Source organism: Squalius cephalus (genome assembly GCF_949319135.1).
Source record: "Squalius cephalus genome assembly, chromosome: 9".
Lineage (NCBI taxonomy): Eukaryota > Metazoa > Chordata > Actinopteri > Cypriniformes > Leuciscidae > Squalius > Squalius cephalus.
Window position 1 is genome coordinate 34,164,282 of NC_137130.1, and position 16,388 is coordinate 34,180,669.

Sequence of the window (16,388 nt, forward strand, 5' to 3'; positions counted from 1 at the left end):
AGGCGTTTCCATCACGCGAAAAGACTGGCGTGACTCACGCGACACTCGTGTAGGTGGTTCACATCGCGCCCCTGTTGCTTTGTATAAAATTAAACGATATACAGCACAATAACGAATGAATGGATAAAATAGAATGTACACAAACTCGATTTTACCGAAGACATGCACTATTTTGACGGAGCTGCACTGAAACAACTGTGCCACGATAAGCCCACGATAAATAACTCAATCCCTGGGTTGTTGTGTCTGACCCAAGATCTGGGTAACCACACTAAAAAACTACCCAAACACTGGGTTAATACACAAATATGGCACAAATAGTGCCATAGTCCAGCTTAAATAAGTTCAGTGATGGTTGTTTTTTGTTGTAAATTATTAAGCTATTTGTAAGTTATTAATTTAGTTCATTTATCTACAGCCGTTCTGGAGAAAACAGTGATGTCATCGTCCAGCTCAGTTCAGTTCTCATATAATGGTGTCAATGCAGATCAATAATATTGTTGAATATTAAGTGTCCCCAACTAAGCAAGTCAAAAGGAAGCAAAACTCCATCAGTTGACAGAATGGAGAAAAAAATAAACCTTGGGAGAAACCAGGCTCAGTCGGGGGGCCAGTTCTCCTCTGGCCAACGAACGAACAGTGTATGAAACTAAACTAAAATGAAACTTGAATGTTATGTATTTTAAACACATGGAATGAAGCACATTTAAAATATATTAGTCGTGCGTTGCCAGACCTTCAGACTGACGGCAGAAGGTCTGGACTCCATAGCAGCTTTCATTGGCCGAGGACCACCCAGAGGTTACTGGACTGACATGGTTGTGTTCTCCTGAGTTTCTCCCTGGATTTATTATTTAAGACGTGATGCGTCGTGCTACAGCCACACACGTGACAATCTGCAAGTACTTGTTTAAACATACTTACTTTTTTAAGTAGGCTACACTACAAGTGCACATTCAATACAATTAAGTGCTCTTCCTTTTCACAAGGGTACACTGCAGGGACCACAGCCATAAAAGTTAAGGCACCGATAACTTGAAGCAAAGTCGAAGAACCAACTGGTGTAACGTCATTTCGAACAAAATAAAGTTTGTTTTGTATTAATTTAGGGAATTGGAAACAACTTGCCTTTAAGCAAACTTTCCATTAAAGTTTGCTCTGGCTGCTAAACACCTTCGAACTACCATTGGGCAGTGGCGATTAGATGATAGGTGTGCTCTGAAGCTCCGCCTTCTTTGACGTGGAAATCTTCGCCGGTTCATGTCTTCTGTTCAGTCCCTCGATGTCGGATGTCCATGAGAAAAAGCATGAACACACTGGAGAGCTGCTTTATAGTAGAAAATGTTGTTGTAATTCTGAAAGAGACACTGACACTCTTTTTTCATGTTAAAATCTGTAAAGCTGCTTGCTTTTAAACGATCTATTGGTATATAAATAAACGTGACATGATTTTAATGGAGTGCCGAATTGCAAATCCACATCGACATGATCAGTGGCTTTCTTAACTACTGTTTTCTCATTACTGTAATTTTAGTTGTGTTTATTGTGTTATTGAGAGAAAAGCACGAGAAAGAACTTCACCATGAGTATGTCGGGGCCTTTACTGTTATTGAAAAATGTGCAATTTTAGTATTATTCCATAAGGAAAAAAGGAAGAAAAAAAGTTAAAATGATGAATATGATTATGAAAGCAATAACAGTTTGATAACTGGCTATCTGTGGGATTTTTGACTGTCCATAAGGGAAGAGCAATCTTGAGCAAGATGGCAGTCTTTGTAATTCTAGTCCTGTCTTTGGGTTGATCTCCTCCAGGGTTCAAACATGCATTCTTTGGGTTGCAAGCCCAGAGCACTACTCCACCGTATTGTATTGTTTTATTCATTCATGCTTCAGAGAGGGAAGATTGACGTGTCACTGCTCTGTGTTTCCTCTTTGCTGAACAGGTAACCTGGCCACATCCAGGGCAAGAGTGACAGCAGCGTCCAGATCTCTGCCTCCACAGCTGAGCAGCGGCAGGAACAAGGTCTGAGCTGCTCTGTGACTATTACATTGTCTTCTTTATATTCAGATGTTCATCATAAAAGTATTCTGTTTTTATATTTGATCAATTCAGATAAAAAGGATTTACACAACACATATTTTAGTTCCCTTTCTGATTTTTGGACAGTTTTATCTTTTCAATAAACTTGCAGGTTTGTTGTTAAATCAAAGCTTAGTCATGATATTACACTTGAATATATATTTTTTTGTGTAAAGATGTGAAGTGTTTATGGTCAGTAGCAGTTACTTCATCAGGCACATGTAAAATACCTTTGCATCAACTACAAAATTGTGATGTAATTATTTTGCCAGTGCATTTGCTCCAGAACCTCTGAACTCTTGTGTGTTTTCATTGAAAAAGACCCTGTTCTTCACTGTTCTGTACTTTTGATCTATTATCTGTCTGAACTATCCTGTCTCCTCTCAGTCTCCTAAATACCTGCTAAAGGTAAGAATTTCTTCATATCCGTCTTCATATTTTCTGATGTAATTTCCACTACTTTATTTTCATTTTGTTTTGTTTTTCTTTGAGCCAATGGACGAAAATCTATCTAAAAACTATAATTAGTTTTATTTTAAATAATCCTGAGACTTTGAATCAATGTTTTGAGAAGCAGCTCTAAAGGGGTCACATCCTATCCCTTTTAAGTCCACTTATAATGTTAATGAAGGTTTTAACAATCATAATCTTTTTATCTCTCTTTTTTTAAATTTTAAATTTTGAAGCTTTTAGTTCATGTCTTTAGCTTTGAAAACAGCTAATGTACACCTAAAATATTACAAAATTCACTTTTAGATGCATTTAAAAAATTTTTTTTTTTTTTTTTAGAAAAGTGGAACAACAATATAAATTACTCTTATCTTACAGTATAGATTTTGGTCCAATCAAATGCTCTATGAAATGAGATTTTTCCTTCCCCCGATAGACCACCTATCACCTGCAATAGACTAGCAATAGAAACATATGCTGCATTCATGCCATTTCATAATTACCATAGTCTCCTTGAGATGACAACACGTGGACGTTCTGTCCGGAGCTGTTCACATCCTCAGACTGGGAATTATGCGTGTCTATGACAAGACTAAACAGAGATGGTCTTATTGTTGAGAGATACGAGGGTCTGTGGCTCTACCATGTTAGGCCTGCCTCGATTCATTGATTAATTATTTGAGTGTGGTTATTTGATCTAATCCTAATTATTTAGACCACAATAATTGTGCTGTTTAAATTTCAATAACATTTTATTCAAGTAAGGGAAATTTAGACTGAAAGAAATGCCGTCAAATACACAATATCATGTCTCCTTGTCCAGTTATTATATTATATTATATTATATTATATTATATTATATTATATTATATTATATTATATTATATTATATTATATTATATTATATTAACTGCATTAAAATGTATCATATGCACCAATTGTATTATTATTTTTATTATTACTATATTATAAATTATTTCAAGTAAAAAAACAAACAAACAATGTATTGGGCTTGCACTGTAATTGAGATAAAAAAAAAAAAAAACAACAGGATTAAACAGAATTAAATTGTTAATCGCAATTAATTGTATTACAATTAATCATCAGCACAAAATGAATGAATGTGACAGGCCTAGGTGAAGTTTGCATTTCTTTAGATCTGGTGCAGATTGAGGACTTCTTAAAGCTGGATTTGGCCAGTCTGCTTCATGCTAAACTTCAGTTCTGGGTTACTGTTCCCATGAAGGAACACCCTGGATAATTATTTCTCCCTTTTCCCCCGTTCTGCGGGTAAGATTAAAACAGTCCTGCGGACTACCTGCTGTATCAGAGAAATATAATTAGACACCAGTGCGCAGAACCCAATTAATTGGTTCCGGTTAATATTGCAGATACTTTTAAACTGCTTCAGTCACAGATGAGATGCTCTTGTAAAAAGCCCTGCATGTAAGCAGAAGTGGGACAGATGTCTTATTAAAACACTGGGTTAGTTCGATTGTCTCTCAGCCAGGGTTCATGTCCAACCCTTCAGTTTCTCAGCCGTTTTACACAAAGATCACACACACCTGCCTTCACACACTCAGATGAAATAGAATATTAAGACACACTTTGCTGGTATAGACCTGCTCTAAATTATGCATCACCTTCATAAATTCATGAGGTCTGTTGTAGAGATGGCTGTTATACACATCATATCTTGTCCTTGTTAGGAACAGTTGAAAGTGTGAAGTTCATTTTCAAAGAACATCTTTCCAGTATTAAACCGATCGTGCTCAGGGATCGTTGCTTGGATCAAGATGTTGGATTATCTCCTGTGTTTTTGTTTATAAGTAACGTTATATGGCTGCTTTTAGAGCCACCTCTCCATCTCCTCTTCATATGCCTGACCAGGCTTTAAGGAAACCTTATTTTAATTTTAAACTAAAGTGTTAACGATAATTCATCCTAGTGCTAAAGTGGATGTTGTTCTATGTGACCAGTTCTCTGTACTTGTATATTGGTGATGTGTGCATGCAGGCTAAGCTACAGTAAGTGTGTTTATGTGTGTTTAGGTGGACACAATGGAAATGATGCGTCACCCTGAGGAAACCACTAACATGAGGAGACAAACAGTGGCGTCTTATTTCAGGGTGAATCCTCTGCACATCACATTATCAGTTTTGTATTTTATCGTTCTGTTTTAAAGGGATAGTTCACCCAAAAGTTAAAGTTCTGTCATCCATTACTCACCTTCATATCGTTTCAAACGCGTAACACTTTCATTCATGTTCGAGACACAAATGTAGATCTTTTTGATGAAGTCTGAGAGATTTCTGTCCCTTGATTGACAGCTACGCAACTACAACAGGCGCTTTTCCACTTCGTAGCATGGCTCGACTCACTTCACTTTGGCTCAGTTTGCTCTTCCACTGCAGTTTAGTACCGCTTCAAAGTGGGTGGCATTATAGACTGATCAATATAGTTGTGGCGCCTCTACTGCTCATCGGTTACCAACGAGAGGAACGTCTGCACCTCGTCTACTGACCACAATACAGCCATTTCTTTTTTCAAGTTGCGTGCGACGTCGTTTAAAAAAGTTATGCGAACAAATGATACTGCGGTGGCTGTCGCTGGCTATTTAAATCTAGCGGGTTTGGTGTCTCGTGTCACAAATTTCAATGACGCAGGTAGTGACGATTCTCTCTTACCAATCAGTGATCTGCAGTGTTTACACATCACATTTTAGTATCGGTACGGCTCGCTTTGAACCTAGGTACTGTACTAGGTACTGTTCACAGTGAGCCGAACCCCAAAAGTGAGCCACACCAAGTCGTACCACGGAAAAGCACCATTTGACGCTTGTCGTTCAAAAAGACATCTTAAAACTAATCCATATGAATTGAGCGCTTTAGTCCAAATTTTCTGAAGATACATGATCGCTTAATATGATAAACAGATTTATAGACATAGACATAGCACGTTTGAGCTTCTGCAAGAACCAGTGAGGTTCATTCTCGTGTTACGCAGCACATTTGAGCTTCTGCAAGAACCAGTGAGGTTCATTCTCGTGTTACGCAGCACATTTGAGCTTCCGCAAGAACCAATGAGGCTCATTCTCGTGTTACGCAGCACGTTTGAGCTTCCGCAAGAACCAATGAGGTTCATTCTCGTGTTACGCATCACGTTTGAGCTTCCGCAAGAACCAATGAGGTTCATTCTTGTGTTACGCAGCACGTTTGAGCTTCAGCAAGAACCAATGAGGTTCATTCTCATGTTACGCAGCACGTTTGAGCTTCTGCAAGAACCAATGAGGCTCATTCTCGTGTTACGCAGCACGTTTGAGCTTCCGCAAGAACCAATGAGGTTCATTCTCGTGTTACGCATCACGTTTGAGCTTCCGCAAGAACCAATGAGGTTCATTCTTGTGTTACGCAGCACGTTTGAGCTTCAGCAAGAACCAATGAGGTTCATTCTCATGTTACGCAGCACGTTTGAGCTTCTGCAAGAACCAATGAGGCTCATTCTCGTGTTACGCAGCACATTTGAGCTTCCGCAAGAACCAATGAGGCTCATTCTCGTGTTACGCAGCACGTTTGAGCTTCCGCAAGAACCAATGAGGTTCATTCTCGTGTTACGCATCACGTTTGAGCTTCCGCAAGAACCAATGAGGTTCGTTCTCGTGTTACGCAGCACGTTTGAGCTTCAGCAAGAACCAATGAGGTTCATTCTCATGTTACGCAGCACGTTTGAGCTTCTGCAAGAACCAATGAGGTTCATTCTCGTGTTACGCAGCACGTTTGAGCTTCCGCAAGAACCAATGAGGTTCATTCTCGTGTTACGCATCACGTTTGAGCTTCCGCAAGAACCAATGAGGTTCATTCTTGTGTTACGCAGCACGTTTGAGCTTCCGCAAGAACCAATGAGGTTCATTCTCGTGTTACGCAGCACGTTTGAGCTTCTGCAAGAACCAATGAGGTTCATTCTCGTGTTACGCAGCACGTTTGAGCTTCCGCAAGAACCAATGAGGTTCATTCTCATGTTACGCAGCACGTTTGAGCTTCCGCAAGAACCAATGAGGTTCATTCTCGTGTTACGCAGCACGTTTGAGCTTCTGCAAGAACCAATGAGGTTCATTCTCGTGTTACGCAGCACGTTTGAGCTTCTGCAAGAACCAATGAGGTTCATTCTCATGTTACGCAGCACGTTTGAGCTTCCGCAAGAACCAATGAGGTTCATTCTCATGTTACGCAGCACGTTTGAGCTTCCGCAAGAACCAATGAGGTTCATTCTCGTGTTACGCAGCACGTTTGAGCTTCTGCAAGAACCAATGAGGTTCATTCTCGTGTTACGCAGCACGTTTGAGCTTCTGCAAGAACCAATGAGGTTCATTCTCATGTTACGCAGCACGTTTGAGCTTCCGCAAGAACCAATGAGGTTCATTCTCATGTTACGCAGCACGTTTGAGCTTCCGCAAGAACCAATGAGGTTCATTCTCGTGTTACGCAGCACGTTTGAGCTTCTGCAAGAACCAATGAGGTTCATTCTCGTGTTACGCAGCACGTTTGAGCTTCTGCAAGAACCAATGAGGTTCATTCTCATGTTACGCAGCACGTTTGAGCTTCTGCAAGAACCAATGAGGTTCATTCTCATGTTACGCAGCACGTTTGAGCTTCCGCAAGAACCAATGAGGTTCATTCTCGTGTTACGCAGCACGTTTGAGCTTCCGCAAGAACCAATGAGGTTCATTCTCGTGTTACGCAGCACGTTTGAGCTTCCGCAAGAACCAATGAGGTTCATTCTTGTGTTACGCAGCACGTTTGAGCTTCCGCAAGAACCAATGAGGTTCATTCTCGTGTTACGCAGCACGTTTGAGCTTCTGCAAGAACCAATGAGGTTCATTCTCGTGTTACGCAGCACGTTTGAGCTTCTGCAAGAACCAATGAGGTTCATTCTCGTGTTACGCAGCACGTTTGAGCTTCTGCAAGAACCAATGAGGTTCATTCTCATGTTACGCAGCACGTTTGAGCTTCCGCAAGAACCAATGAGGTTCATTCTCATGTTACGCAGCACGTTTGAGCTTCCGCAAGAACCAATGAGGTTCATTCTCGTGTTACGCAGCACGTTTGAGCTTCTGCAAGAACCAATGAGGTTCATTCTCCTGTTACGCAGCACGTTTGAGCTTCCGCAAGAACCAATGAGGTTCATTCTCCTGTTACGCAGCACGTTTGAGCTTCCGCAAGAACCAATGAGGTTCATTCTCGTGTTACGCAGCACGTTTGAGCTTCCGCAAGAACCAATGAGGTTCATTCTCGTGTTACGCAGCACGTTTGAGCTTCTGCAAGAACCAATGAGGTTCATTCTCGTGTTACGCAGCACGTTTGAGCTTCCGCAAGAACCAATGAGGCTCATTCTCGTGTTACGCAGCACGTTTGAGCTTCTGCAAGAACCAATGATGTTCATTCTCGTGTTACGCATCACGTTTGAGCTTCCGCAAGAACCAATGAGGTTCATTCTCATGTTACGCAGCACGTTTGAGCTTCCGCAAGAACCAATGAGGTTCATTCTCGTGTTACGCAGCACGTTTGAGCTTCCGCAAGAACCAATGAGGCTCATTCTCGTGTTACGCAGCACGTTTGAGCTTCTGCAAGAACCAATGATGTTCATTCTCGTGTTACGCAGCACGTTTGAGCTTCTGCAAGAACCAGTGAGGTTCATTCTCATGTTACGCAGCACGTTTGAGCTTCCGCAAGAACCAATGAGGTTCATTCTCGTGTTACGCAGCACGTTTGAGCTTCCGCAAGAACCAATGAGGCTCATTCTCGTGTTACGCATCACGTTTGAGCTTCTGCAAGAACCAATGAGGTTCATTCTCGTGTTACGCAGCACGTTTGAGCTTCTGCAAGAACCAATGAGGTTCATTCTCATGTTACGCATCACGTTTGAGCTTCTGCAAGAACCAATGATGTTCATTCTCGTGTTACGCAGCACGTTTGAGCTTCTGCAAGAACCAATGAGGTTCATTCTCGTGTTACGCAGCACGTTTGAGCTTCTGCAAGAACCAATGAGGTTCATTCTCGTGTTACGCAGCACGTTTGAGCTTCCGCAAGAACCAATGAGGTTCATTCTCATGTTACGCAGCACGTTTGAGCTTCCGCAAGAACCAATGAGGTTCATTCTCATGTTACGCAGCACGTTTGAGCTTCCGCAAGAACCAATGAGGTTCATTCTCGTGTTACGCAGCACGTTTGAGCTTCCGCAAGAACCAATGAGGCTCATTCTCGTGTTACGCAGCACGTTTGAGCTTCTGCAAGAACCAATGAGGTTCATTCTCGTGTTACGCATCACGTTTGAGCTTCTGCAAGAACCAATGAGGTTCATTCTCGTGTTACGCAGCACGTTTGAGCTTCTGCAAGAACCAATGAGGTTCATTCTCGTGTTACGCATCACGTTTGAGCTTCTGCAAGAACCAATGATGTTCATTCTTGTGTTACGCCGCACGTTTGAGCTTCTGCAAGAACCAATGAGGTTCATTCTCATGTTACGCATCACGTTTGAGCTTCTGCAAGAACCAATGAGGTTCATTCTCATGTTACGCAGCATGTTTGAGCTTCCGCAAGAACCAATGAGGTTTATTCTCATGTTACGCAGCACGTTTGAGCTTCCGCAAGAACCAATGAGGTTCATTCTCATGTTACGCAGGACGTTTGAGCTTCCGCAAGAACCAATGAGGTTCATTCTCGTGTTACGCAGCACGTTTGAGGTTCCGCAAGAACCAATGAGGTTCATTCTCATGTTACGCAGCACGTTTGAGCTTCCGCAAGAACCAATGAGGCTCATTCTCGTGTTACGCAGCACGTTTGAGCTTCTGCAAGAACCAATGAGGTTCATTCTCGTGTTACGCATCACGTTTGAGCTTCTGCAAGAACCAATGAGGTTCATTCTCGTGTTACGCAGCACGTTTGAGCTTCTGCAAGAACCAATGAGGTTCATTCTCGTGTTACGCATCACGTTTGAGCTTCTGCAAGAACCAATGATGTTCATTCTCGTGTTACGCCGCACGTTTGAGCTTCTGCAAGAACCAATGAGGTTCATTCTCATGTTACGCATCACGTTTGAGCTTCCACAAGAACCAATGAGGTTCATTCTCGTGTTACGCGGCATGTTTGAGCTTCAGCAAGAACCAATGAGGTTCATTCTCGTGTTACGCAGCACGTTTGAGCTTCAGCAAGAACCAATGAGGTTCATTCTCGTGTTACGCAGCACGTTTGAGCTTCCGCAAGAAACAATGAGGTTCATTCTCGTGTTACGCAGCACGTTTGAGCTTCCGCAAGAACCAATGAGGTTCGTTCTCATGTTACGCAGCACGTTTGAGCTTCTGCAAGAACCGATGAGGTCCATTCTCGTGTTACGCATCACGTTTGAGCTTCTGCAAGAACCAATGAGGTTCATTCTCGTGTTACGCATCACGTTTGAGCGTCAGCAAGAACCGATGAGGTTCATTCTCGTGTTACGCATCACGTTTGAGCTTCTGCAAGAACCAATGAGGTTCATTCTCGTGTTACGCAGCACGTTTGAGTTTCCGCAAGAACCGATGAGGTCCATTCTCGTGTTACGCATCACGTTTGAGCTTCCGCAAGAACCGATGAGGTCCATTCTCGTGTTACGCATCACGTTTGAGTTTCCGCAAGAACCGATGAGGTTCATTCTCGTGTTACGCATCACGTTTGAGCTTCTGCAAGAACCAATGAGGTTCATTCTCGTGTTACGCAGCACGTTTGAGTTTCCGCAAGAACCGATGAGGTCCATTCTCGTGTTACGCATCACGTTTGAGTTTCCGCAAGAACCGATGAGGTTCATTCTCGTGTTACGCAGCACGTTTGAGCTTCTGCAAGAACCAGTGATGTTCATTCTCGTGTTACGCATCACGTTTGAGCTTCAGCAAGAACCAATGAGGTTCATTCTCGCGTTACGCAGCACGTTTGAGCTTCCGCAAGAACCAATGAGGTTCATTCTCGTGTTACGCAGCACGTTTGAGCTTCTGCAAGAACCAATGAGGTTCATTCTCGCGTTACGCAGCACGTTTGAGCTTCCGCAAGAACCAATGAGGTTCATTCTCGTGTTACGCAGCACGTTTGAGCTTCCGCAAGAACCAATGAGGTTCATTCTCGCGTTACGCAGCACGTTTGAGCTTCCGCAAGAACCAATGAGGTTCATTCTCGTGTTACGCAGCACGTTTGAGCTTCTGCAAGAACCAGTGATGTTCATTCTCGTGTTACGCATCACGTTTGAGCTTCAGCAAGAACCAATGAGGTTCATTCTCGCGTTACGCAGCACGTTTGAGCTTCTGCAAGAACCAGTGATGTTCATTCTCGTGTTACGCATCACGTTTGAGCTTCAGCAAGAACCAATGAGGTTCATTCTCGCGTTACGCAGCACGTTTGAGCTTCCGCAAGAACCAATGAGGTTCATTCTCGTGTTACGCAGCACGTTTGAGCTTCTGCAAGAACCAATGAGGTTCATTCTTGTTATGAGGCTGTTCAGAAATGACAGTGGAGGATCCAAATGCAGTGACTATTTTATTGAAACAAAGCAACAAAAGTAAATCCAGGCAACAAACAGAAGATTTCAAACAAGAGATAACCAGAACTTGTTCAGAAACAGAGCACACATAACATCCACGTAGGACAAAACCAGACCAAGAACATGAGAAACACTGATGTATGTATACACAAGGGGGTGATAGGCAAACAAGACACACCTGGGAACAATCAGGAACTAATCAACACGAAAAACTACAAAAGACTACAAAACATGGCACAATTTATTATTATTATTATACACTCCATCCCAGTAGGTGGTGGAATATTACCCATAAGTTGGTTTAATTGCCAACCCCCATAATACATCAAAAGAAGAAGAAGTAGAAGAACATGGCGCAAAACAGGAAACAACATAAAAGTCCACACAAGACAAGGGTGAAGCAAGTCAAGTCAAGTCATCTTCATTTATAGCGCTTTTAACAATGTAGATTGTTTCAAAGCAGCTTTACAGAGATAAACGTATAATTTAAGGTAACAGAGATTGTTTTGGCTTTATAGCGTTTCTTTAATAAAGTTATTTTCCAGCTAAAGTTAGTTTTGATTGATTCGCTTCCGTCGCAACGATCATTTGTTATTAAATTAGGGCCCGCTAGGACGACACCATCACGACACTACACAGACTTTAAACGCGAACCTGTGAGAAACGCTGATGGCGTTCACATGCGCATTAAGAATTGGTTCTATAGTTATGTGCGTTTGAATGTGCGCAGGTTTGTAATTCTCTACAAACCAAGCCTAAACAAAGTACTGGTCTTTCCTTATCAATTTTGATACAGAATTTTATTTTGTCCCTTCAGGGTAGGTACGCGAAACGAATTTTCCCGACAACGTTTTATCTGTAGAGTGGTAAAGGGATCCTCCATAGGGAGAGACTAGTTGGCACTTCAGCACTGCGAAAGAAAGGAATCATGACAATTCTCGTGTTTCACAGCACGCCTGAGCTTCAGCAAGAACCAGTGAGGTTTGTTCCTGCACATCAAATAGGTTCGCTTGAGCTTCTGTTTATATTCACTGATCAATGTTAATGTGTGAATAAAAGCCTAAATTCAATCTGTTTATCAAATAAAGCGATCGAGTCTCGAAATTTGGACTAAACCGCTCAATTCATATGGATTAGTTTTACGATCTCTTTTATGAACTTTTTGAAGCGTCAAAGTGGTAGTTGCTTAGCTGTCAATGGAGGGACAGAAATCAAAAAGATCTTCATTTATGTACCGGAGATAAATTAAAATCTTACAGGTTTGGAACAACATGAGAGTGAGTAATTATTGACAGAATTTTAATTTTTGGGTGGCAATACCAGAAATCTTTGTCCTTGTAGGTCCATTTTTGGTCCCCATGAGGACAACAGCTTCTAAATCATACTAAATTTTGTTTTTTGAAAGTTTTCTGTGAGGGTTTGTGTTTAAGGGTAGAGTTAAGGTTAGGGGATAGAATATACCATTTGTACTATATAAAAATCATTATGTCTTTAGAAAGTCCTCATAAAACACTAAAACCCAACGTGTGTGTGTGTACGCATCTTCTTGTTCAGTACTCTCTCATGGACCTGCTGTCTAAGATGGTGGTTGGCACACCTCATTTCGTCCGCTGTATCAAACCCAATGATGACCGCCAGGCTCTGCGATTCAATAAGGAGCGTGTAATGGTTCAGCTGCGTTACACCGGCATCCTAGAGACTGTCAACATCCGCCGGCAGGGTTATTCTCACCGGATACTCATCGAAGAGTTTGTTAACAGGTAGAAAACATCCACAGAGTAACATAACGCTCACAGAATGAGTGTTGTGTTTGTCCCACAGGGCCTGAGAAAAAAAGAAGATCACACAAAACAAGCTGCTAATGAGAGCGGGAGGAGAGAGATTAGGAATGACACAACACGACTGACAATTCACAGGGAGAATACTGTTGAGTTAAATTTTTTATGCACTTCATTAGCTTATGTTACAAGATCTACTTAAAATGGGATTTTTGCTTTTTTTTCATTTTGTGGTTCATTTAATTAGCGATGTTGCTCATATTTAGGGTTAGGGATCTGAATAAACACCTAAAGGATAAGTTTAAAAACCTTAAAAGTCCCCCTGTGGTAAAAATCAAGTTTTTAGTGTTGTTTATATGTCTATGTGGTGTTTTTAATATGCTTTAAGACAAACCATGTGTAAATTCACAAGTCACCACCATTGCTGAGTATTTTCTCCTTAAAACTGCAGTGAACCAAAGACATTCTCAAAAACACGCTTTGAAATCGCTGGTGTTTCTGACGTCACAAACTACCTTGTAATCAATCATGTCATCGTGCCGGAGGGCTTTAGCATATCAATAACAGCAAACTAACAGGGGAGTCCTGAGAGTTGCAAGGTTATCCTGGAATATTTTTCTGTTGATATGAAAAATCGGGTAGATTTAGCAATATAGCGGGTGTATGATGTATATTACGATGTTATGATGAACTATGTGCCTTTCTCCACTGACGTTCTGAGTTGTTCAAAGCATTTCTGATGATTGTTAAAAGGCAAACTGAGATGGCGAACGGGAACATAGTTTGTGTAACATTAGCAACACATTATTAGCTGTTTGATAATGTAGTCAAGCAAAAGGCTAATCATATTAATTATCGTTATGTGTAAGAGGTTGTGAAGAACGATACCATTATGCAGTGTTTACCTCAGTGATTTGAGAAAGCGAGTGGATCTCTGCGCTAGTGTGAGGGAGTGGAGGCGGAGCTAATTAGCATATTCATAGAACCGCGTATATTAAATGAGACAAGGTTGTAGAGTTACATACAAGCTATTTTAAGGCAAGAAGAAATATTTTTCACATAAAAAAACCTTTAAATATGTAATTTTGGTGATCAAATATGAGTTTTAAGGGATAAAAGTAATTACTACAGCGGGACTTTAAGACTTTCATTCATCTTCAGAACACAAATTAAGATGTTTTACCATATTGAGTTCTATGTACATGTGCTGATCAATGATTAAATGTGAATAAAAGCCTTAAATTAAATCTGTTCATCATATAAAGCAATAGTGTCTCCTCAGAAGTCTTGGAATAAACCACTCGGTTCATATGGATTATCATATCATCTTTATTAACTTTTTGAAGCTTGAAATTTTTGGTTGGACTTCCAAAGGATGAGCAAAAATGATGAGAGAATATTAAAAAATGTCTTCATTCGTGTTCCAAAGATGAACGAATGTCTTATGGGTTTGGAATGACATGAGCGTGAGTAAATGATGACAGAATTTCCATTTTTGGATAAACTGTCCCTTTAGCCCTGAATAGTAAACGTTGGCATGTAACTTACTGTATGTGTGCTGTTAAGTGACTGGACTTATGATTTTCATCGGGAGGACAATAAAATCAATTAGACATATTGAAGGAGAGACTCTAGAGTTCATAATATTATAGACTTGGGTCAAAAAGAAACCATGCACAATCTCTCCTTCTCCATTTTACAGAGGTTATGTTAATAACGGTGGTCATAATGATTATGATATCCGGCAAAGGAAAAAAAAAAACATTCTGACTCCAAGTCCAGGCTTCATCAGTTATGCAGTCAAAATGACATTATTCCGGGTGTTCCTGTTGGACTACAGGAATGTTATTAGATTTAATTAGCTGGAGCTCTTGGGCTTCATAAAAAGAAGGAAGAAAGACAGACAGATAGTTAAGAGAGATCAAAGCTCCATGAGCGCATATTGAATATACCTTCTCCTCTAGTGCTCCCTAAAGCTCCTGGGAAACTCACATCGCAGGTTTATTATCTATATATTTTGATAGTGCTGAAAGAAGACCATAATCTTATCAATAATAGGTGATTAAGCCTTTGAGAATACAAGTGATGTTAAATTAGACTCTGGTTGAGTAATTAGTGGTGAAATGGTACTTTGAAGGGGCGGAGTGAATCCGCCGAAAGTTTCTCAGCGCAGAGGAAATTCATGGTCCAAATTTACTTTTCCGAGGCTTAGGGAATCGCACTTCATTTTCCATAAACTTTTCGCTTTTTTGCGTTTTCTTTCAACCCATCCATCTCTTTCTCTCGTGGGCCGTGAGATGGTGGACATGTAGGTCATCTCTTTTACATAAACATCCCAGACAATTTCTCCACACTCAGAGGAGCCGCTCAAATGCAAGGCTTTTTTTTTTTCCTGTCGTCCTTTTGATCACAGAAGTGTCCTGATTATCCGTATTTTCTCCAGACTTACCCGACCAGTTCGCATGAAAAAGAAATACTCTGTGACCGTTCCGTTTGCATGTCCTTAGTCGTATAAAGTCTAGAGCTCTTCCTGTCTGATCCATACTGACTTTGTAAAAATAACAGCTTCTTCTATATGAAGAAATGGATTCAAATGGATCTCTTCTGGAAAACCTTCTCTGATGTCGTGAAGGAGAGCCTTTTTGTGTAATTTCTACCAGAGACATAACAGCTATCAGGAACATAATTATGAAAGAGCACAGTTCAAGTGGAATCAAAGGCAGTTTTCTTCCTTAAACACAAAGGCTGAAATCTTCCTCTTCAGGGTAAATAAATACCCAGGATCAACCGCAAGCTTCAGATGTTTCGATGAGACTCGTTTATGAGATTCATGCCAGTTTATTTATAGGCAAGGTGTATTCAGAAGTAGAACTGAAGGCCCCCAGACAATAACAACAAAGCTACAAAAGCCCCATATTTATAGTTTTATCAGAGAATCAGGTGACGCTTTACCTTTCTAATTTTTTTTTTTTTTTTGTAGCAGAAAGATGCTATCATAGTGAGATCTAGAAAGATAGTCTCAGCTTGCTCTTTTATCAGAGGTGCGTTATTTCTGCTCCACTAGTGAACGGAATTGCAAAAATAAGTTGCTATGTTAGGTATGTGATACTTAATTTAGTGAATGGTGTCAAGTTAACATTTAACAAAATAAACTATAAAATATTAAATATATTTAGTTAAATGGGCAATGATTAATCACATTCAAAATAAAAGTTTGTGTTTACATAATATATGTGTGTGTACTGTGTATAATTATTTTATGTATATAAATACACACACATGCATGTTAAGAAATATTTGTTTATACTGTATATATTTATATATACAGTACCAGTCAAAAGTTTGGAAACATTACTATTTTTAATGTTTTTGAAAGAAGTCTCTTATGCTCATCAAGCCTGCAGTTAAAAAAAAAAAAAAAACAACAACAACAAAAACAGTAATATTATGAAATATTATTACAATTTAAAATAATGGTTCTCTTTTTTAATATATTTTAAAATGTAATTTATTTTTGTGAT

General features: G+C 40.4%; 1 protein-coding gene across 1 annotated transcript in view; it reads left to right on the forward strand.

Moving 5' to 3' along the window:
- The window catches only part of myo3b (myosin IIIB), a 136,727-nt gene that overhangs the window by 39,873 nt on the left and 80,466 nt on the right, over positions 1 to 16,388 (forward strand). The window contains exons 16-19 of the mRNA XM_079880261.1: positions 1,944 to 2,023; positions 2,468 to 2,488; positions 4,582 to 4,659; positions 12,644 to 12,849. Coding sequence (XP_079736387.1) covers positions 1,944 to 2,023; positions 2,468 to 2,488; positions 4,582 to 4,659; positions 12,644 to 12,849 — 385 coding nt within the window. The remainder of the gene's footprint in view (positions 1 to 1,943; positions 2,024 to 2,467; positions 2,489 to 4,581; positions 4,660 to 12,643; positions 12,850 to 16,388) is intronic.